This window comes from Corvus kubaryi, unplaced genomic scaffold, assembly GCF_017639235.1.
Source record: "Corvus kubaryi isolate FWS band 111438036 unplaced genomic scaffold, C.kubaryi_AGA036_p1.0 37260, whole genome shotgun sequence".
Classification (NCBI taxonomy): Eukaryota; Metazoa; Chordata; class Aves; order Passeriformes; family Corvidae; genus Corvus; species Corvus kubaryi.
The window spans coordinates 2,667,662-2,689,250 of NW_024581077.1; the positions used below are offsets into that span (position 1 = coordinate 2,667,662).

At 42.5% G+C, this 21,589-nt stretch overlaps 1 protein-coding gene across 3 annotated transcripts in view; it reads left to right on the top strand.

The window, feature by feature from the left end:
- The window catches only part of ME3 (malic enzyme 3), a 119,245-nt gene that overhangs the window by 50,871 nt on the left and 46,785 nt on the right, over positions 1-21,589 (top strand). For all 3 annotated transcript variants that reach the window (XM_042024044.1, XM_042024041.1, XM_042024043.1), the window contains exons 2-3: positions 13,671-13,804; positions 15,096-15,245. In XM_042024044.1, the coding sequence (XP_041879978.1) occupies positions 13,671-13,804; positions 15,096-15,245 (284 nt within the window). The remainder of the gene's footprint in view (positions 1-13,670; positions 13,805-15,095; positions 15,246-21,589) is intronic.

Here is a 21,589-nt window from a genome sequence, read left to right on the forward strand (position 1 = left end):
GATTGTCATCCTGGGACTCAGACATGGAGACAGTACCCTCCTTTCTCTGGGGAGTCCAGACTCCATCTGTGGTTAAACTCTCTGTTGTGCTTTGTGTTTTTGAGGAGTTGAGTTGACAGGGCTTTAGGAATAAAAGGTTGTTTTGAACTGTTAGGGGTACTGTTGCTGAAGGGAAAGGCTTTTGGTTGTTTCCAGAAGTTCACACCCAGGATCTTCTTGACATTCTCTGAAACCTTCTTCCAGAGCTAGATATCTTTGACAACATGTATGAAGCTTGCACATGGTTTGTCCTGGGATGTGGTCTCTGACCTGTATCAGCACACCAGACGTTGTGGTGGTTCAGAGATCAAGATCTAAGTCAAAATTCAATCTGTATCTAAGGGCTCAGTTCGCTAAATCTTAGTATGGGTTGGAAGCACCTTGAATGATTGATTTCTTTAAAAAGCAAGGTTTAACATTGTTGGCTGGAAAACAGTGTGTACACTTAAACAGAAGGCTGGTGGACTCACAACAGCCACTGTCCTAAAGGCACAGGTCACCACTCTGTGCCAGCTGGAGTGATTTTGTAATCTTTAGATCAGTGTGTACCAAATCACCTAACCCAGCCTAGAGCAATAAATGTGTAGGAACTGTCTGAAGGATGATCTTTCTTTATTACTGGTATTATTTATACAGAGAATGCTATCATGAAAGTACTAATAACAAGTTACCAATAACTGTGAAAATAATAAACTTTTAGTGTAAGTGTTTTTTATTGTGTGCTGAAGCAGCAGTCAGGTTCATCCTGCAGGTTTGGCACTAACAGTGTTCATTTCCTTAGCTTCTGGCATGCACATATCTACTATCAACTAGAAAAAATGAAAACCTTGCTTCAGGAAGTCATCAGAGGAAATACAATGACAGTGTGTCAGTACTGCAGCCGAAACAAAATGTTCACTGACATTCTTGAAAGCTCTGAGTGATGTATCCTGGAAATGGCAACAGCCGCGAGATAATCTGGCATTTGTTATCACCTCTGCCACGTAACTTCTTTACATTTTCTGTGAAAGAAAATCAGAAAAGAGAGAGGACAGAATAAGCATGCTACATCGGTGTTGTAATAAAACAGTAGAAACTGCTCTATGAATGGAAATGTAATTGAGCTTGGAAATGCTAACATCCAAGTGACTGGGAACTCCCCTTGGGCCCTGGAGAGACCAAGTCAGCTCCTGGGGCAGTGCTGACCCTGCTCTGGAGGCTGAAGTATCCCACTGGCTTCCTCCTGACCATTGCATACTAGTAGAGAGCTGCACCAAAAAATCCTCTGCCCACACGGGTATCAGGACTGGGATTCCATCTTTTGTTCAGCCTATGGCTTTTATTTTCTGAAGAGGCTGCTGATGTAGTTGTATGCGCGTTCTTAAATAACTGTTCCATAACTCCCTGGGGTGCTGCTCAGCTTCACGACTTCCCTCTAAGAGAATCCTTCATCAAAATCTGTAATGGATCAGTAATGGATCAGTCAGTCAAACTGCCAACCTCTTCTCCTGGGTTTGGGAAGGATGCTGCCATGTGGCAGCAAGTCAGACACACTGCCAGAAAGTGAGTGATGTTGGTTAACAACTGACCTGGAAAGTCAGCACTTCTGTGTACTGATGGGACAGAAGACAAAGCTTTTGTAAACACACAAAAGACATGCCATATGGACACATGCTCTGACAACCAGGCTTTTATTGGGAGGAATAACGCAGAGTGCGACTTGTTAGGTTTTGTTCAATGCTAAACATAATGGTAACCTACAGCTTCAGGAGTGCTTCTTCACTCAGGTTTTATAGATAGTGTGATAACTTCTTACATCTGAGTTTCAGGCCCAGGAGGAAGATGCTGGATATGATAAAACTCCATGTAGCCATTGACAACTGCCAAAATCATACTGATGGTGAATATGAGCCTTGTTTTCCTCAGAACATAGACTCTTGTATTGGGCTGGATGGGACCTTAAAGATCACCTAGTTCCAACCCCTGACATGGGCTAGGATGTCACCCACTAGACCAGCTTGCTCAAAGCCCCATCCAAGGTGGCCTTGAACATTTTCAGGGATGGGGCATCCACAGCTTTTCTGGGCAACCTCTTACAGTGTCTTACCACTCTCACAGGAAATAATTTCTTCCTAGTATCTAATCTAAACCTGCCCTCTTTCAGTTTGAAGCCATTCCCCATTATCCTGTCACTACATGCCCTTGTAAAAAAATATTAATGTTATTCTAAAAAAAGTCTTCCTTATGTCCAATCTAAACCTACCCTCTTGCAGTTTCAAACCACTAACCTCCTATCACAAGCCTTACTAAAAAGTCTGTCTCCATCTAACTTTTCAGCTCTGACTATCCAGGCCTTTATTCATTTCAAACACAGAGAAGTTAAAAATCATTTTACGTTTGCTTTACTCTGATGTTGCTGCATTACTGTGGTGCCAGGCAGAGGAGAATCAAAACCTCGGCCTCAAACCTGAGTTTGAGGGGTCTATTCCCAAAGATATGCCCTGCAAACAGGTCTTTCATGGCAGGTCATGAGTGAAAATCATGTCAGCGTTCCCAGTATTTGCAGACTCTGGCTCTGCCTCCAATGTTCCCCACACTGCAACATCCCTTTTTAGCAAGGCAGGTATTAGTAAGTTGAAACCGCACTTTGAATAGCAGGTTTGAAGGTTTGATTGGTGTTTTCTGACAGAGGTCCATGAGTGAAATAATGCTTTAGCCATTCCCTTCACCTGATCATCCATATATCAAATTATTTTGGGATAACACTTGTGTATCCAAGAAGCCTGGGCAGTTTGTTACCCTTACTGCAGTCATGCCTCGTCTTTGTGTCATTTAGCCAAATTGTTTCGGGTAGAGAGGAATAGACGTTCTGCTGGAGGAAGGAAGCCGCTGCGTTGGCCTCGGACAATACTTGTCTAAGCTAGGACAGGCTGGAGTAATTGTGCCGAGGTGGACAGGCAGCAGCCATGCCAACAATAATATTATTTGCATTTTAAGCTATAGCATCTAATGGGATCAAGAACAGAACCAATTTATTTCGAAACTCATGTGAAGGTTTGCCAGAGGGGTGATTTACAGCTTCCTAGCAATAATGAACAGTTCAGCTGTCTTGACCAACATGTGGTCACGCATGTTACAAACTGACATAAATATTTCTTAACATCTTGCTGCAATTGCTGTCCCACATAAATGTTTGTCAAACAGCTCAAGGAATCAAAAGGGGTTTAATCTTCAAGTTTCATCTCAAAGTAATTGTGCTTTCTTTTTTTTTCATTCTGAACTTGGATAACTTATTTCATGCTGTCCTTGATTAAAAACAGTTGGAAGAGGAGGATGGGAGTTCAATTTTTGAACTTTTTTTAAAAAAATCTCAGGAACTTTACTAGGTATTTGATTTATAGTTTAGTGAAAATATCTTTCTAGTGCAGTGTGTGCTTTTGAAACTTGAAATGGTTAAGCTCAGTCTTGAGAAAGTGATAAAAATTAAAGCACTTATATGAAACTAGTGGTATTTTGTCACCTGGAATATTTGGACATAGTCTACTCACACCATATGGAAAAAATAGAACTGAAATGTTGAGGAGCAAAGAAAGTGGAAAATAAAAGGACTGTATAATTGGAAGAATATTTAGAGGTCCTGAAGGGGAAGTTTGATAGAAAGGATGTATCGTTTTGTATTGTGTTACTGTAGAAATTGCAGCCCAGATGCTTCGGTGTCAGGGCCAAGTGAGCCGAGTGCTGAGCGTTCAGCTGCATAGAATTTAGCAAGCGCTCACATAGAGTTGGCAATAAACAAAGATAGCAGGGAGAGTGCACACAAAGGTGATGAGAGCTGGAGACAGAGGGTCAGACTGCATGTATGTGAGCACTTCATGCATCTTCATTTTCCTTTATGCATTAAAAGGAATAAAAATTTTGAAGTAAAGGATTCAGACAAGGAGGACAAGGGGATGGGTAAGAGGGTAGTCATGGTGGGGCAGCTACTCTCCTGGTGGTGCCAAAAGTATTTTGGACAGTTAGATGGCCCATGTGTGCTTAGGAAAAACATGTGCTTGGCAAAGCAACAAGCCCCTGCGGTCAGCACGGACATAATTTTGGGACTGGCTGGAGGCTGGATTGGAAAAGAACATGCACTGGGGCTAAGTGTTTGTATATATGTGTACACACACACACACACATATATTTGTGTGTGTGCATATATACAGCTTTAGCTACCTGTCAGTCTTAAAAAGGGGTTTTGTGAAATGCAGCCACAGAAATGCTGGAGTAAAGAAAGGGAAGCAACTTACTTAATGCCTTGAGAGAAAAAACCACTGGAGGGTTGAGTCTGTGGAAGGCAGAGAAGTGGGAAGAAAAATATCACCATGGCACAGAGCACAGCTGAACTCTAAGGTGAGCTGCCACAAATGCGGACTGCACAAAGATTTCCAGAGGGAAGCTGGACACTCTTGAGATTGCTATAGGCCTCTGGTGTGTTCCAGTGCCAATGGGCACTGCTCTGGGGGACAGTTTCTCTGTTGAGCCCCAGCATAAGCTGCCTGAGTTGAAGTTCCATCACTGATCTCGCCATGCAGGGCTGCAAAAGCAGCGAGGGAAAAACAGAAGTTGAACAAGTTGCTCAAATAGGAAATGGAGGCTCACACAGATTTCCTGCAGGGTGGTCTGTGTTTACCTGCATATTTAGTTTCCTTCAAGTGGTGGTTGTATCATTAAATGAGAACTCAGGGTGTTTTTTTAGTGTGTTTGTTTTACTAAGGTAGCAAATTTCTTAGTTGTAGCCTTGTCTATTTCTTGTGTTCCTAATTTTTAAAAGAAAACATTTATCTGAAAGGGTATCTGAATGTTTTGTAAACATCTCAAATGCTCTAAAGGCGACATATGTTAGATCTCCTTGCACAGCTATCAAAATTGTGGTTCGGGAGCCAAGCCTGCTTCTCCTGCATTAGACAAGGATGTGCGAAGAACATGTGGTAGTGCTCAAGAAGCTGCTGCTATGGTTCCTTTCTACAGAGCTTTGGTAGAAGCAGCATGTGAAGGAGGACAGTGACAAGAACATAGGACTGGTACAGTGGAGAAAGCATCTCTGGTAAAGTTAGTAAAAAAACTACTCTTGGTTTCATTCAGATTCAGCTTCCATCCAAACGATTTTCTTGTAAAACAGCTGATTGTATGGCTGAGACAGTGCTTTTCAGTGGTGTTTAACCAAATACAGCATCAGCAATCATCCATGAACTGTAATCCAGCTCCAGCCTACATTTGGAGCAGCCTCATTTGCTGGGGTGCCAACAGCAAAAGAGATACAAATTGCAGAGAGGCTCCCACCCTCCAGACCTACAGCATGGTGCAGTTTGTGTGCAAGCAGTGAGTGCACAAGTCTCATTTTACTGGGACCTCAAAAGAAAGCTAGGGCTCTCAATAGCATCAGACACAAATTGTATGCAACCACAATTCACATGATCAGCTGCATGTGCAGTGAGGGAAGTTACCAGACATTGTAAAACTGGCTTTTAAAACTGTATTTTCTTAATGTTTTGGATCACATTTAAACCTTAGAATTGCCTTGATCTTTCTTCTCAGACATACTTGCTCTTTCAAATTGATGATGACGGCTGGTTTTCATAGGCTTAGGAATGCAAGCATTGTCATTTATGCTGAATTCTTCCTGTCTAGCGGCAACCTTATATTTGGGAGAAAAGTGTGTCTCCAACATCACAGTAACTGAAATATTGGGGTTAGTGTTTGGCCAACTGCCTGCCGAAACTGATTTTACCCTGCCCTCTTTCCTCATGAGAAGAAATGATAGCTTCCCCCTTAGCTGAGACATAGGCATGGGGACTATGAGCTTCCCATTTCTATCCTGGACTAGCTCATTTCACTCACTAATTGGCACGACAAGGTGTCACAGCTGTAGGTGTAAAACTGATGTGGAATTACTTAGGGAGACTGGGAATAAAGTGAGGGAGACACCAGGGAGTCTTCGTTTGCTTTGGAGTTAGGAGGGGCAATCCACCAGAATCTGTGTGCCAGGATTACGTGGGATACTTTTGAGAGGGGGCTGAGAATTTGGGTTTTGCTTCAGGATTCTGCCCAACAGCTTGGCAGTAGCCCAAAACCTGATGTCCTCATTACTGCTTACTCCATAAGGCCACCCTTCTCCATGATATTTTGCTACATGTGAGAAGGAAACCAGCAAGTGCTTCATGATTTAGGCTGATCCAGTCAGGGATGGTCTTCTACTCTGTTGTTTGCATGCACCATGTGTCCCCCACCATTTGGGATTCTGCGCTCCTCTATTGCTCCTAATAATTTCTTGGGATTTCTCTGGGGTTTTTCTTCTCCCTGCCACCTAATTTTTCTGTATATGGCAGTCTTGTTCTCCATGAAGTGATTTTACTCTTCTCCTTTACCAAAAGACACTGAAACTTGTATTTAGACACATCATGCATGTAAACACATTTGTGAATCTAGTCAAAATCAAAAGGAATGTCAGACTTATCTATCTCTCCATAGAGCCAAAGAAATATTTCCATTGGCTTGGCTAGAACTTTGTGAGGATCTTAACATTGCTTTTCTGGGAAGAAGCAAGTGTGCCAAACAAGCTGTTCTTTGGGGAAGTTTGTCTCACTCATCTTTTAAAAATCTGTTTTTCTCAATGCAACAGAATCTTGTTTGCAGACAAAACACATAAGGTGTCTAGCATATAGATTCTTCTTTTTTTTTTTTTTTTTTTTTTAATATGGAGGACAAAATGCTTCCCTGGAAGCTGACAAACTGCAGGATATCATAATGAGTTCTCTATTAACTTTGGTATAGAGCTGCACCCCTGCAGTCTGACATCACAGTTCAGGGCTTGAGGAGTTTAGCACTGCAGTTCTTCCTATGGATTAATGAATAAATCCCTGAAGACATTTGTCTTATTTATTTATTTTATTTATTGAAGAAAACCTCCTGCAACACATGGGAACAGCACAGCTTTGCTGCTTTTTGCCTGGGACCCTGTCACATCTTGCATCAGGAATGTCCTCACCAGGAAAGCATTTACTTCTGTGAGATAAACTGTGCAGGATCAGGTCCCTCTGACACAGGGACTTTGTCATGTTCCAGTTCTGATCAGTCTTACGTTGGTGTAAACCAGAAGTCACTGAGAAGAATAATAGAAATGTAATCCAGTGAAAAAAAATTACTTGCACAAAACAAAAGAGTTTCTTGTAAAACCTCATTAATAGTAGGGACAACTTATGTTGTAATTGAATTAGAGGACCTCATTAAAGATGGCTCCCCAGGATCTAAAACAAACACAAAGTTGAGTTGCTTAATTATCATTGTCTTGGAGTTTTTAATAGTGTTTCCAGTCTCTGTGGGAGAGGAAAGAAGAACAATATGAAAGGATTAGAAATCCACTATTATATCATTTTGTAACAAAGGGGATGGCTGAGAGTGAGGGATTTTTCAGCTAGTGACTGTGAACTCAGAAAGAGGAATAGACACTGTGAGAAGTGTTTGTAAATCACAGTCAACAAAAGGTTTGTCCAGCAATAACTACTGAGAAGGCACAGAGGGGCTTCTTATTTCCAGGTTTCAGAGATATCTTCCCCATACCCCAAAGCATCATAGGTTTAGGTTTTTCCCAAGCTTAAGAGCACAAACACATCCAAATTAAAGGTAGTATGAAGCTACAAGACTTTTAAAATGAGAAAATAAAGGATTGTCCCTCCTTCACTCTTTTTATGCAAATAATATTTTTGATACAGCTTTTCCAGGGTGGAATGCAGTGCCTCTCAGTCCATCCACATCAGGAAGAGAAGCTTGAGAAGCTGAGAGGGAGCACTGTGAAGAGCCTTATCAAGTCAGTTGGAGTCAAGGAGGTCACAGTAGGATTTGATCTCTGCAGAAAAATCTTTCTCAGTGTAGAAAATGGATGTTTTCTGCCGTTGCTCTCTGCTCCCCAGCCCATGTGCAGTCTCAGTGGGGATTAGTTTAGCTTCTGGTGCTGATCCCTCATGGGAGGAACTTTTGCTTGCAGATAGTCCAAGTACATCCCAACTGTAAAACTGGACAGGTGCAAATATCTATGGAAAACACATTACAGGAAAAATCTGTATAGAATAAGCTTGTTAAGTTCCTTAACTACTAGGTCTTCCCTAGCCTGGATGTTAACATACTAATTATAAAGGAGAAGTAGATTAACTACACATGCTCTTGCAGCCTGCATTGGTGATCCCTGTGTGTCTGTATTTCCCCCATGTGCCCTTCCAGCACTCTGCTCTAGTCAGACTAGGACGTTCCCAGTTCCAGGGACTGTTGCCAAAGGGTTGGAGATGTTCACTTGTTTACTCAGCTCAGAGACTGCCAGAGCAGCTTTCACTTGCATGGATGAGGGATGTGGTCCCAAAAGTTTCCTGAGAACTGCAGCTGGAGTCCCAGCACCACAGAGGGCAATGGCCTGGGATTGTACAAACTGCATAAACCCCTTGGTCTGGCCATCCAAGAAGTCCCACAGCCCTCCCTGTGCTGTGGCTGCTCATTGCTCTCTAGATATGGATAGATGCAGTAAACCAAGGCTTTGCTCCAAAAAGGTGCTCAGGAGCTGGACATTATCTGAGCTACACTGGACTCTGGATGTTCTACACTAGGTAAAGCATAATTCAGCCCTTGATTAGGCACCCATTACATTAAAAACAGTTTCCTGATACCAGGAACTATTATTTATGTCCTTGTTCCCACCTACAGAAGACTGATCTATAATGAGTAAATTATAAACACAAGCCTTGCTAGCATTCCTCCTGCTTGTATCCAGCCCTGAGTGAAACACCCCCTTCTCACTGCTAGAATGTGCAGGCAGTGATAAAACTAATCATTATCTGTGAATTGGCTTCACCCTTCAGTTTCTGAAATACATGGTTTTTATGGGGTTGAACTGCAGAGGTACCTGCCACATAACCAATGTGGTGCTGTCAGCAGTAAGAAAACAGAAGCATTTGAGGTTCTTTGCAGTAAGCCTTTCTCCGAACAAAACCCCTCACGTAGCCCCTATGTAGTGTGAAGCCTTGTGGGCAGCTGATATTTTTGCCTTTGTTTTTGGTTAGTGACATAGCATCTGCCCTCTCCATGCCAACTCATTTCCAATATATTTAAAATTGAATTGGTGCACCTGGCTTTAGCTCTGCAAGGTTGTGGCTCATCATCTAATCATTAGACCTTTCAAGACCAAAAAAAGAGAGGTACAATATGGCTTTCAGGCAGTCTTAAAAAAAAAATCCAAGTCTAAAAGCTTTAATCTTAAACACAGCAATACCTCAGTGAATTTGAGCTTTTGATCTGAGGCAGAATGTGCTTCCAGATTCATTTCACGCTGTGCTGTTTCAGTGAATATAACCACCTCACCATGGGGTCCTACTCCTAGGCCTTCACAGAAACTTCAGAAAGCAGCCTTAATGTTAGAGCTGGCAATTTCTGTTCTGCTCCCAACCCTGCCACAGAGGCACTGGATGATGGACCAGCTCTGTACTGAAAAGTGTTTTGGAGATTTAACTGGTTGTGAAGGCAGCAAGTTCCTCATCACACGTGTTTGCGATTGCTCCAGTACAAAGATGCTTATTCTGGTATAGCTCATTCAGATAAATGCAGAACTGCAATAAATGCAGAACTGCAATGAATTAGAGATGTTGTGTGTCACTATTGCCATGCTTAGCCTTGGACTGTTAACAGCACAACTGTGGTCGTGTTTAAACAGTTTGAGCTGCTCCTGGTCTTGTGGGATGGTTGGAGATGTCATTCAGGCAGAGCCCAACTCACCAGAAAACAAGAATGGGTTACAATAGTGGCCACTCAGGCTGTCATTTCTGTAAGGCATCATGGTATTAATTTGAATAGAAATTAGGTGAAGTACAGAAAGTTTTTCTTGTATTGGACATGTGACCATTTGATGAAATACTAAAACTTCTCACTATTTTATTGTGTCGAAAATCACTGAATGGACTTTATTTCCTATTGAAAATTAGCACAAGAAGAATATCAGTGGTTGGATACAGAAATGCCTAGGATGCTGTGTTTCTGCCTTTTCTACCCCTTTCAGAAGAATAACCACTGCTGGTTTACTGTGTTTGCTAGCTTCGCTTCTGTTCTAGGGTATGAGCAGGGGTCAGGTCTGACACCCTGATCATCCAGCCTGTGATGTGACTTTCTCTAGACAAGCAAGTAAAGTATTTACTGCCAAATATTTCTGTCTCCCATTATCTGTCCTCCACATTCAAAGGTCACAGAAAGTAAATGGTTTGAAATTGTATTCTTTTTTACCCGTTCATTGTAGATTAACTTTGACATTCACAGTAGCTATATTTATCCTGCTGTGATATAATATTGACAATGTAAAGCCAAATACTGACGCAGAGCTGATGTCCAGTGTTGATCTTGGTCTAGTATTTCAGAAGTCTTCAGCCTGGAGAATGCAGATGATTACAAGTTTTCTGATGAGAATGTATTGCCTTTTTTTTCAATTCAGAAATGATGACTTGGAAAAACTCAAACTTTATCTTGTGGGAATGTACCAGTTCTGCTATGAAACTCATTTGGGGGAAGGTTTCTCCTGTCCAGGAAGGAAATTTGGGTCAGAAATGTCAGGCATTTCAGCAGAAACAACCATGTCCTGGGTACAACATTCACAATGACCATGGAGACCTCAATGCTGTTTCTGGGCTTGGCAGCAAAATCCTGGCCTGCTGCCTCCCAGGCAACTGCTGACTCCTCATCTGCTGGCTGGAAGAGGAGCAGTTCCTCTCTGCTATGCTCTTACAGCAAAGATTTTTGAAAATACTTGACTCTATCCTGATACAGAGCAGAAAAAAACCCTATGAAAATGCTTGTGAGATAAAGATTGTTTTCAGCTATCCTGGAGGCTAAATATTTTATAAAATATATGAAGACTTTTTTTCTTTTAGTTTGCATTAGTGCACATTTTACTAATGAAAGGAGTGTCACAGTATGTATGTACAAAGCATGGATCTGGCTAACAGGAAAAGTAGTTTCAGTCCTTCCTTCTGTCCAGGCACAGGTTCCTTGGCATTGCTGATAGTTTGCTGCTATGAGATCAAGTGACCCAGTTATTTTTAAGCCAGGTACTTCCTCTTGCTGATTAACCATGTGACTGCACACATGCTCATACTGGCACAACCACTGGGATGGCACAGGGATGGGAACAAGCAACAGGAGGGGAAAGAAGGCTGCCAAAACCAAGTTCATCAAGATATGTCCTCAGTTTTTCTTTTGCAATGATAATAACAGTTATTTTTCAAAGAGAAATGCTAAATCCATGGTGGAAAACAGCAGTTTAACAGCTATGCAGCCGTAAAGCTGCTCATTAATATTTTGTCAAGCATGTGTCTGTGTGCTTGAGTAGCTGTAGTTCAATAATTACAGATTTTGAATATTTCACTGCCAGCTGTTCCTGAAGATATGAGCCAGTTGGTTAGTTAAGGGTGAAGTTTTCATTAGGATTTAAGCTCCTTAGGCACTCCTGAAAATGTTTTCTGCCATCCTGCTGTCTAATCTCCTATCAGCATAGCAGAAATACCATTAATTAAAGACTGTTACAATCTTCTTCACAGACTGCAGGATGCATTTACCATTGCTGTTCATCGGGCTGAGTCCAGCACAGGGCCCTGCTGGTGGTCTGGAGCATCAGCCCCTGCGTGCACAGGAGCAGGACATGCTCAGGCTTTTGCCTAGGAAGTGTGACCTTGTCCTGTAAGAGCAGGGTCATCCTACAAAGTCTAGCACTTGAGCTCCAGCTGTGGGACAGTGTCAGTTACTTAATAAGGCTTGTGGCACTCTATGTGCTACTTGTACTTAAAACAAAAGGTTCACACTGAGAAAGCATCCTGCATGGCCTGTCTGTCTTCTGCACTGCTAATATGCCACTAATAAACTGTGTCTGGTGGTAAACTGGTAGATAACTGAAGTGGATGAGTTGGGTACACTATGCAGTATCCAAAATCTTTGCTATCTAGATGTTAGCAAATGTGAAGCCCATCTACAAGGAGGGCTGTGAGGAGGATCCAGAGAACTACAGACCTGTCAGCATGACCTTGGTGCTGGGGAAGGACATGGACTAGGTTTTCTTGAGAGCCATCATGTGACGTGTGCAGGACAACCAGGGAATCAGGTCCAGGCAGCATGTGTTTGTGAAAAGCAGGCCCTGCTTGACCAACCTGATCTCCTTCTATGACCAAGTGACCCAGTTAGTGGATGAATGAAAAGTTGTGAATGTTGTCTACCTGGACTTTAGTAAAACTTCTGACACTGTTTCCCACAGTGTTCTCCTGGAGAAACTGGCTGCTCATGGCTTGGACAGATGCACTGTTTGCTGGGTAAAAAGCTGGCTGGATGGTTGAGCCCAGAGTGGTGGTGAATGGAGTTAGATCCAGCTGCTGGCTGGTCACCAGTGGTGTTCCCTGGGGCTCAGTAGTGGGGCTAGTCCTGTTCAGTATCTTTATCAATGATCTAGATAAGGGAGTGAAGGGCACTTCATTAAGTTTGCAGGTGACACCAAGTTGGGTGGGAGTGTTGAGCTGCTGCAGGGCAGGAAGGCTCTGCAGAGGGATCTGCACTGGCTGGACTGATGGGCCAAGGAAAATTGTATGAGGTTCAACATAGTGCAGTGCTGAGTCCTGCAAGGCCAGTGGCACCCTGGCCTGTATCAGCAATAGTGTGGCCAGCAGGACCAGGGCAGTGACTGTCCCCCTGTACTGGGCACTGCTGAGGCCACACCTAAAATCCTGTGTTCAGTTCTGGGCCACTCACAAGAAAGACATTGAGGGGCTGGAGCATGTCCAGAGAAGGGCAACGGAGCTGGGGAAGGGTCTGGAGCACAAATCCTGTGAGGAACAGTGGAGGAAACTGGGGGTGTTTATCCTAGAGAAAAGGAGGCTCAGGGGCCTTGTTGCTCTCTACAACCACCCGAAAGGCGGTTGTAGCCAGGTGGGGGTCGGTCTCTTCTCCCAAATAACAAGTGATAGATAGGATGAGAGGGAACAGTCCCAAGTTGCACCAAGAAGGGTTTGTATTGGATATTAGGAAAAATTTCTTCATGTGAAGTGTCATCAAGCATTGGAAAGCTGCGCAGGGAAGCGGTGGAGTTACCATACCTGAAGGTATTTAAAAGCCATGTAGATGTGGTGCTTACGGCATCATTTAGTGGTGGACTTGGCAATGCTGGGTTAATGGTTGGACTTGATGATCTTTGAAGTCTTTTTCAGCCTAAATGATTCTATGATTCTAAACATGTTATGTGATTTGTAAAGGAGTATGCTGGGCTTCCAGGAAGGCCATGGAAACTAGTAGGCATGAGCTAATGAAGTAATATAAAAGAGTATGAAATGAAAGAAACGCTAACAATATGTATACTGTAAAGTTAAAAACACTATAGAAATAAACCAAATTCATATGGCAAGAGTGTGAGTCATTAAAGCACTACTGGTGTTGGACAGCTAATCCAGAAGCTGTAGGTCTGGGTGGTCTGGACCTCACACTCTCTGCAGGGCAGAACTGCCTCTAGGCCCACAGGGGCTGTATTCTGTTGCTTGCTTTCTTCTTGGATATCCTAGCTGATAGTGCATATCATGCCATTTGAATGTGTCTTCCTTTTTTCTTCACAGGGAATGGCTTTTACACTTGAAGAAAGGCTACAGCTGGGAATTCATGGCCTCCTTCCTCCTTGCTTCCTGAGCCAAGACGTTCAAGTCCTTCGTGTGATGAAAAACTTTGAAAACAAATCTAACGATCTAGACAAGTATGTCAAAAACATCTTATTTCTTCTCCCTTTCCCCTTTACTTTTCAGTTCTTTAAAGCCTCAAGGAAAAATTGTGGATTCTGCTTCAATTTACAGATTTCCCTCTGAGTCACTTTTTTCCAGCTGTACATACTCTCCAGCAGCAGAATCATAAAGTAGTTCAGGTTTAAAGGGACTGTAAAGATCATCTAGTTCCAAACCCCCTGCCAAGGGCAGGGACACCTTCCACTTGACGAGGTTGCTCAAAGCCCCATCCAGTGTGGCCTTGAACACTTCCAGGGATGGGCCATCCACAGCTTCTCTGGGCAATCTGTGTCAGTGCCTCACCATGCTCACACTCAAAAATTTCTTCCTAGTATCTAATCTAAATCTACCCTCTTTCAGTTTGAAGCCATTCCCCCTTGTCCTATCAATACATGCCCTTGTAAAAAATCCTTCTCCAGCTTTTATTTAGTCCCTCTTTCAGTACTAGAAGTTGCTAGAAAATGTCCCCAGAACAACCCCAGGTCTCTCAGCCTGTCTTCACAGTAGAGGTGCTCCAGCCCTCTGATCATCTTCATGACCCTCCTCTGGACCTGCTCCAACAGGTCCACTGATGTTACTTTTTTCTACCACTATGTAACTAGAGAGTTCTGGTATACTTTGGGTACAAGAAAAAAGCAGAGCACTGAAGGTAGAGTGAACACGTGTACTGCATGTACTTGTCTGTATGGTAATCAATATATTCACTAAAACACTGGATGGAAGAACAGAAAAAAACTGTCAGTGTGTAGGAAAAAATAAAAAAAACCAGAAGCAATAATGTGTATTGACTAATCTTTCTGTTTCTGAGTTTTCACTGCATCCAGTATTGTTCTTTAGGGTTATTGATGGAAGATGCTGTTTGATTCCTGCTGTGATGGACAGTAGGGTTTGCATCTCCACCTCTCTCAGCTGCCATTGATCTGAAGACTGAGGCAGCAGGACTCTTACCCTGTAGACCAATTGCATTGGTTTTTCTGTGTCACAAATACCTATGTTAATCTTGAAAATTATATACTGATAGCTGCCTAAGACGCCTTTTGATGCAAATTTCAATATTCTAAGGTTGTGCATGGGTGTGATTGAGGATGGTGGAGCTGGCCAGGCCCTCTGGGAAAATTCGCTCCAAGTACCTGCTCATGATGCAGCACAAGGGAGTGTCAGGGCTCAGGAGAACTGAGTGCATACTGAGTGAGCCAACAACTGCTCTTTGTGAAACTGTGAACAACCATAAATACTGATATATAACTATTTTGTTTTACTTTAAAGGTATATTGTTCTTATGACATTGCAAGACAGGAATGAGAAGCTTTTTTACCGAGTGCTGACCTCTGATATTGAGAGATTCATGCCCATAGTTTACACCCCAACAGTTGGCCTGGCTTGTCAGCAGTATGGTTTGGCTTTCAGGAGACCACGGTGAGTGAAGAGACTGTGTTTGCCTTTTTTAAAATTTCATATGAATGTTTCTTTTGTATTGACACCATCTTTATGTGGGTGGCCCAAATCTAAAACTCAATCCCTCATCAAAAAGTGGACCAGCAAGCAGCTTCGTGTGTGTACATTTGATGATGAGTTGGGGAGTTGAGAATAGCTCTGACTTCTTCCTATAAACAGTGAACAGAGTGGTTTTGTTCTCAAACAGTGCTGTACAGTCCCCAAACAGCTCGCTGAACTTAAGGCTGCACCCCTCCCCATCTGCTGTCTCAGGAGCACTGAGTGCCCTCTGCAATGCTGTTTGAGTAATTGTTGGGTTTTGGATACACTGTGCTGATTTTGAACTTTTGTATGCACTTCCACAAACTACCCCACTAGAATCATTTTCATAGATGATGCTCTGCACCAGTGCCTTCCTCTCTGCTCAGAACAGTCACTGTGTAAATTCATGCAACATTAAACACTCTGTACCATGTTGGAAGACCCCATTCTGCATAATTCTTTTTAATGATTAATGCTTAGATAAATCCCTTGTTAGCTTTCTGAAATACATTTTAGTCCTAGCCTGCAAATTCAATGGTACAGTTCAGTTTTCTTTGCAAGCTTTTAAATTTTTTTGTCCTTGAAATGGACCAGTAGTCAGATGAACATTTTAGCTTTTGCTATAGAAATATGCAAAGTAAAGGAATGGAATAATACCATTTTCAAAGCATTTCACAAGCATGAGATTTGACTGCAGTTTCAGCTGAGAGTAGCGTTACAGGTGGGGGCAACTGAGGCAAATTGTACTATCTGAGTCTAGGTCACACAGGGTCCCTGTGAAGCAGGGACACCTCAAAGACATAAGGACTGTGCAGACAGATAATTAATAACATTTTATGTATGAGATTATCTTGGTAAACCTGCCTGCTTCCTGCTTGTCATGAAAATTCCTAATAAAGCCACTGTATTCCTTCACACGAGCTGCTCCTCAAGATTGCTTTTTGGCCTGTGTCTATGCTAGGTAATTGTGTTCTGTGTCCTGATGTGCAACTTGTGGATCTACTGGGCTGGGGTGAAGTCATTCATCTAGTCAAGCCTTGATCATATCCCCTCCTCCTCCTCAGTGTGTATGAGGAAACCAGAGAAGGATCTGCACTCTGTACAAGGGGAAGACACTTACTTCTTGTGGGCAGGAATAAAAGGCAGCAGAGATAAGAGAGTCCAGATTGTGTCTCCAGGTGTTGAGCTGTGAGCACTGTCAGTCAGGGAAGAGCACACTGCTGGTTCTCAGCTAATCAATATTCATACAGCAATTTCTGCTGTACAGCCACTGTGTCTTTGCCTCCTGGCTGCTTTTACCTTGTGATAAGTTAAAACAATATTTGGGAGCTTTGCTTCTTCTATTTTCATCCATTATTATCTTCAGGAAAGCAGGGATGTCTTTCCACATACTGAACTCTTTCTGCAGTTCTTGCTGTTGGAGAACTCCCCTTCCTGTAACTCATGTCTTTCTCATGTTTTAAATCCACATTATTTTACCAATGCGATAGGAATGTCTCACAGTCTGTCAGTTTTGCTGCTAAATTTGGGCTGGGTCTTTTCTGGATTCCAGCCCATGGTGGCTTCTTCAGGAAAGAGCAAATGACCATGTCCTTGGTACACTGGATTTCCTGTGGTGGGGAGTTTGTTTCCCTAAAGATACAGAATGAATTTCAGCCTAGCTTCAGGTTTGGTTGTAATCAAGGTTGTTTTAGCAGAAGAATGTTTTTGTTGCAAAAAGAAAAGAGTTCTTACATCATGTAAAGTGATGAGACTAAAGTAGGAAGTGTTCACATGTGCTTTTTTTTTCAATCTGACTCTTACTTTCTTGGGTTATATATTTTCTGTCCTGGAGCGTATTACATACATTAGGAGTTGGCCTGCAAGACAAATAATTCAAGGTAGGATGCTAGTACTTCTGCTAAAATCATTGGGACCAGCAGATTTAGGGATCTTGTTAATAAAGATCTAAATCTGAATTTTTAGCTCTTCCCATCCCATTATCTGAAGCTGCACTGGCAGTCTGAAGAGCTGATTCTTCTAACCTAATTTTATTTGTATTGGAAGGTTTTTAAAACAAAATGGCACTCATATAAATATATTTTACTGGTGTTTTAGGAAAAGCAAGCACCTGGAACGGGAGAGGATGTCCAAGCCCTTCAATTTTGCTCTGCCATCACAGGAAGCTTTAACATTTAACCCTGTTCACTAACTAATCATACTTTATTTTAAATCCGCAATGAAGCTACCCTATGTAGCCCATTCCATTAACTCTCATATAAATAGAAAGCACTTTTCCTCTAGTATATAACCTAAATGTTCTTTGCCAACATCACCCTCTCTACAGCAGCCTTTTTTCAGTAGAAGACTGTTCAGTCTGGTGGTTTTCTTACCTGTAGTTTGTGCTGCTCTGCCCTGGTGTTCTCACTCTGGAGTGTCCTTTTTGGCTGCACTTCTCCTGAAATGCACCACAGGAGGGCAAGCACTGCTTTGCCCCAGAGGACTGGCAGTGTGGAAGAGGTCGGAGCAGTCAGTTTAGTTCTGCTTACACATCCCAGTGGGCCCTCACCTTTATTGGCATTACCTGAGGGCTCTGGTCACTGTAATTCATTTTGTCTTCTGCCTGTGAATCTTTTCTTTGAGACAACTACCACACCACATACGTGCCACTCTAGAACTGTGCTTAGCATTTCTCCTCACTCTGTGTCCTGCTGTGAGCTCTGTTCTGTTGGGTTAGGGTCATTCTCTCCAGAGAATCAGTGTTTCTAAACTTTTCCTCTGGAGTGCCACACCTCCCAGCCCAGCTCTTTGGGCAACAGATAGCTGATTTGAATGTTTGCTGTAGCAATTACCTTTTTATTCGAACTGTCACATTTAGTGCTGTTAACCCGGCAAGAGAAATGAGATAGCTCCATTTTAAAACTCCACGTGGTGCTCCAGCATGGATGGATGTGCCCATATAGCACAGCTTATTGTGCGGTCTGTCTGTGGCCACAGCAGCAGCAACCTTTGGACACAATTAGCTTCTCTCCCATCTTGGAATCTTTCTCAGCTGCAATAGTGCTTGGCTTTATACTTGAAGGTTGAGCCTGGAAGGATTAAAGTGCAAGTAACTTGCTTAAAAAGCAGATCTTGTACAACAACATCTGAAAACAGTCCTAAGATGTCCAGGAGGGCTTCTCTCAGAATCATTTATCAGAACACATTTATCTGTGTTTGCATGGCTGCAGATTTTGTTAGTCAGATACTGTTGTTGTAATTGCAGGACTCAATGCCTCTTTTCCCTTTCCTAGTCTCTATATACAAACCCTTAATGGGTGAACCTCTAACCTGCACTTTTACGGGGCCAGTGGATGGAATTCTCCTTCCAGGTCAGGGCTCCATCATACTCCCTGCTAGCAGATTTATCTGCTCCAAATGGAATCAGACACTTGGTGTTCTTTTCTTTCAAAAAGCTATCCAGCCAGGATTTCTATATTTAACAGTAGAAAAGAGCTACTAGGAACAAAAACACTTGCAAACATTTGACTCTTCTCATGCTTATCTATGATGCCCACAGTTTCCCCACTTCTTCTGGTGGGCCAGGCATAGCTCTTGATGCCCCAGCAGGTTCTCTGCCTTCCCCTGCCTTTCTTTGTACTAGTTGCTTTAAATTCTTCAGGCAGGATATTTTTTTCCATTGGCCTCAGACTTCTTCCTATGTGATTAAGCCTCAGAGGTTTAGAATGACTGAAATAGAGGCGGAACCGTAAAATTATTAAAAATTACATCCAGGCACTGTTGCCTAAGAGATCTGAAGTTTTTGCTGGAAGGTGTCTGTGTTGAATACATTTTTCCTATCTTGTTTTCCAGCCAGCTCCCTGGTGAGTTAACAGTATTTGTTTATTTAAATCCATGTAATAAGCATTACAACCTTCAGGCTAAAGTACAGTTTCATTTTTTATTTTGAATTTTTGAAATAAAAAATATAAATTATTATGTAATTTGTAAGTACAGGTTGAAGTACTAAGCAATAGCACCTCTTTTGCAGTAATGATTAAGAACCCCGTCAAAATCTCTCTTCTGTGATCAAACCATGTATAATAAGCACAAAAGAAGAGTAACATGTCCAAAGAGAAGTCTTCCTAAGCACAGGTCCTGTCTGCAGCTGTGGCCAGTAAAGGGAGGACTACAGGACTAGAATAGGTAAACATGCTCACTTTTTGGGGACTTCTCAGGTTATGCTCCTCCTCATTTTGTGTCTTGTGGTTGCAGTTTTGTTATTAAAATCTGTTGCTCCCTTTGACTCACAAGTTCTGTAGTGGTTGTGAGGGGACGCAGATGTATGCACATTATCAAGGCCAAAGGATGTGACTGGAAATAAGAGTCCCAAGGTGACAAGACTTGTTTCATATAAAGAATATATCTTCTGCAGTGTATGATGATCAAGGGTGATCCAGACTTAAGGGAGATTTCTTGCAGTTGTACCGCTTCAGGTCCTTTGTCTGCACATGTGCAGATTTGCAGTCTGTCTCCTGCAATCCATCCCTGGCATCCCCTCATCATCCCCTCCCACCACCCCTGTGCCTCCACAGATGTCCGTGCTGCTGTGTAATGATGGTTCAAGGATAAATCTGGGCCGATCCAAGTCCTTTTTGGGCCAGGCTGGCAGTAATCCAAATAGCCAGTTCACTGCCCCCTTCAGCTGACACGCTGAAGCAGAAGCCAGCTGCTCAAGGCCTGGGGAGGGCAGGCTCACTTATGTTCAGCAGCAGCGATAATACAATTAGCTTCAAGCAAAGGACAGGCTATCCTAGGTACTGAGGAACATGGGCCTTGGAAGTGTTTGCTTTTCAAAGCCCAGAGATGCCTTATCCTCATCAGAAATTTGGTAGATGGAAAGAATGAAATGTAACAAAGCAGGGCTTGCAACTTTGAGATGCTAAATGAAGGAAGGAAGGAGGAATCTTTGTTCTTTGGTCCCACTAACAGATAGAGTCGCCACTTCCTTAGGAAATGCTTCTACCAACCCTATAGGCTTTCAGACTGTGGTTGAGAGTCCTTTTTTCTTTAGACTAACAATACAAAGCCTCTACAAAGAAAAGTACATAGTAGTATTTTGGTTTCTTTCCTTTTTTGCTCTTTTTTTCAATGTAAAATGTACTTAATGAATATCATGGGGATTCTTATGGAGCACAGGACTGAGCATGTGCAATGCCATTTAAAAAGTATGTTTTAAGCCTGAGGATCTGTTCTAATTGCGACAGTATCTTTGAAAGATACTACACTTCTTCACAAAGAGATAGTAAAGAGGAAACTCAGGGCATGGAATCAGGGTTTTATTTCTTCTGTGATGGTGAGGGATCGTTTATTACAGTGGCATAAGACCACAGTCTCTCAAGACACTGGTTAATTCATAAGCATAGTGGTATTTGAAAGTATGAAGTTGTCAGCTACTCCTCAAAAGCTTTTGGGATCCCCTGAGAGTAGGACTGGAAAAGGCTGGTGTATCACCACTGGAGAAGGGTTATGAGGACAGAAAAAACTTGCCTAAGCTCACTTTTTTTTCTACAAACGTAAATATCCTTGAGGACTACTTGCAGAACAATGCAAAACATGTTGGGATTAAGCCGAACCTGGAGAAAGCTAACAGGATGCAGATGGTGTGAAAATTAAGTCTGACAGAATAATGATCTGTGTCTCTGATGAAAAATGAGTAAATGAAACATCAGTCAATCTACAGAATTGTCCTGTCAGCAGGTCTGGCTCTGCTGAGTGGCTTTTTTTGTGGTGGTGTGCCGTCTGAGCAGCAGGAGGGAAAGTTACCTGCCATTTCTGGACACTTTAAGACCAAACCAAATGGAATTAGAACAAAAGTGTAAATCCCGTAAACTTGTCCCTAACTACAGAATTGTCTACACTCCCTCTTCTATAAAACATTGGAGACCAGAAGTGAGTGGGAAGACTGGGGTTTGGATTCTTGTCCTGAAAGTTTGTTTTGAAACCCCTCTAGACAATCTCTACTTCTTGTAAAAACACTCGTTGTAATATCATCTCGTGTTGCCACCAGTCTGGTTCAGCCTTCTTCCAGAGGCAACTGAGTCAGTGCATGAGAAGAGGAATGTGTTTAACACTGTGTTTAGGTAGCATTGCCGCAGGTGCCCAAAGACTGGTCTTGGAACAGACTGAAGGGGAGGGAATGTCTGTGGAAAGTCTCATGGAGACCACGTGTAGTCAGAAATCCATGAAGAGGTTAGACATAGGTGGGAGACAGTCGTTGGTATGGGACAGGATTATTGAATGGGGGCGGGGGGGAGGGAAGACCA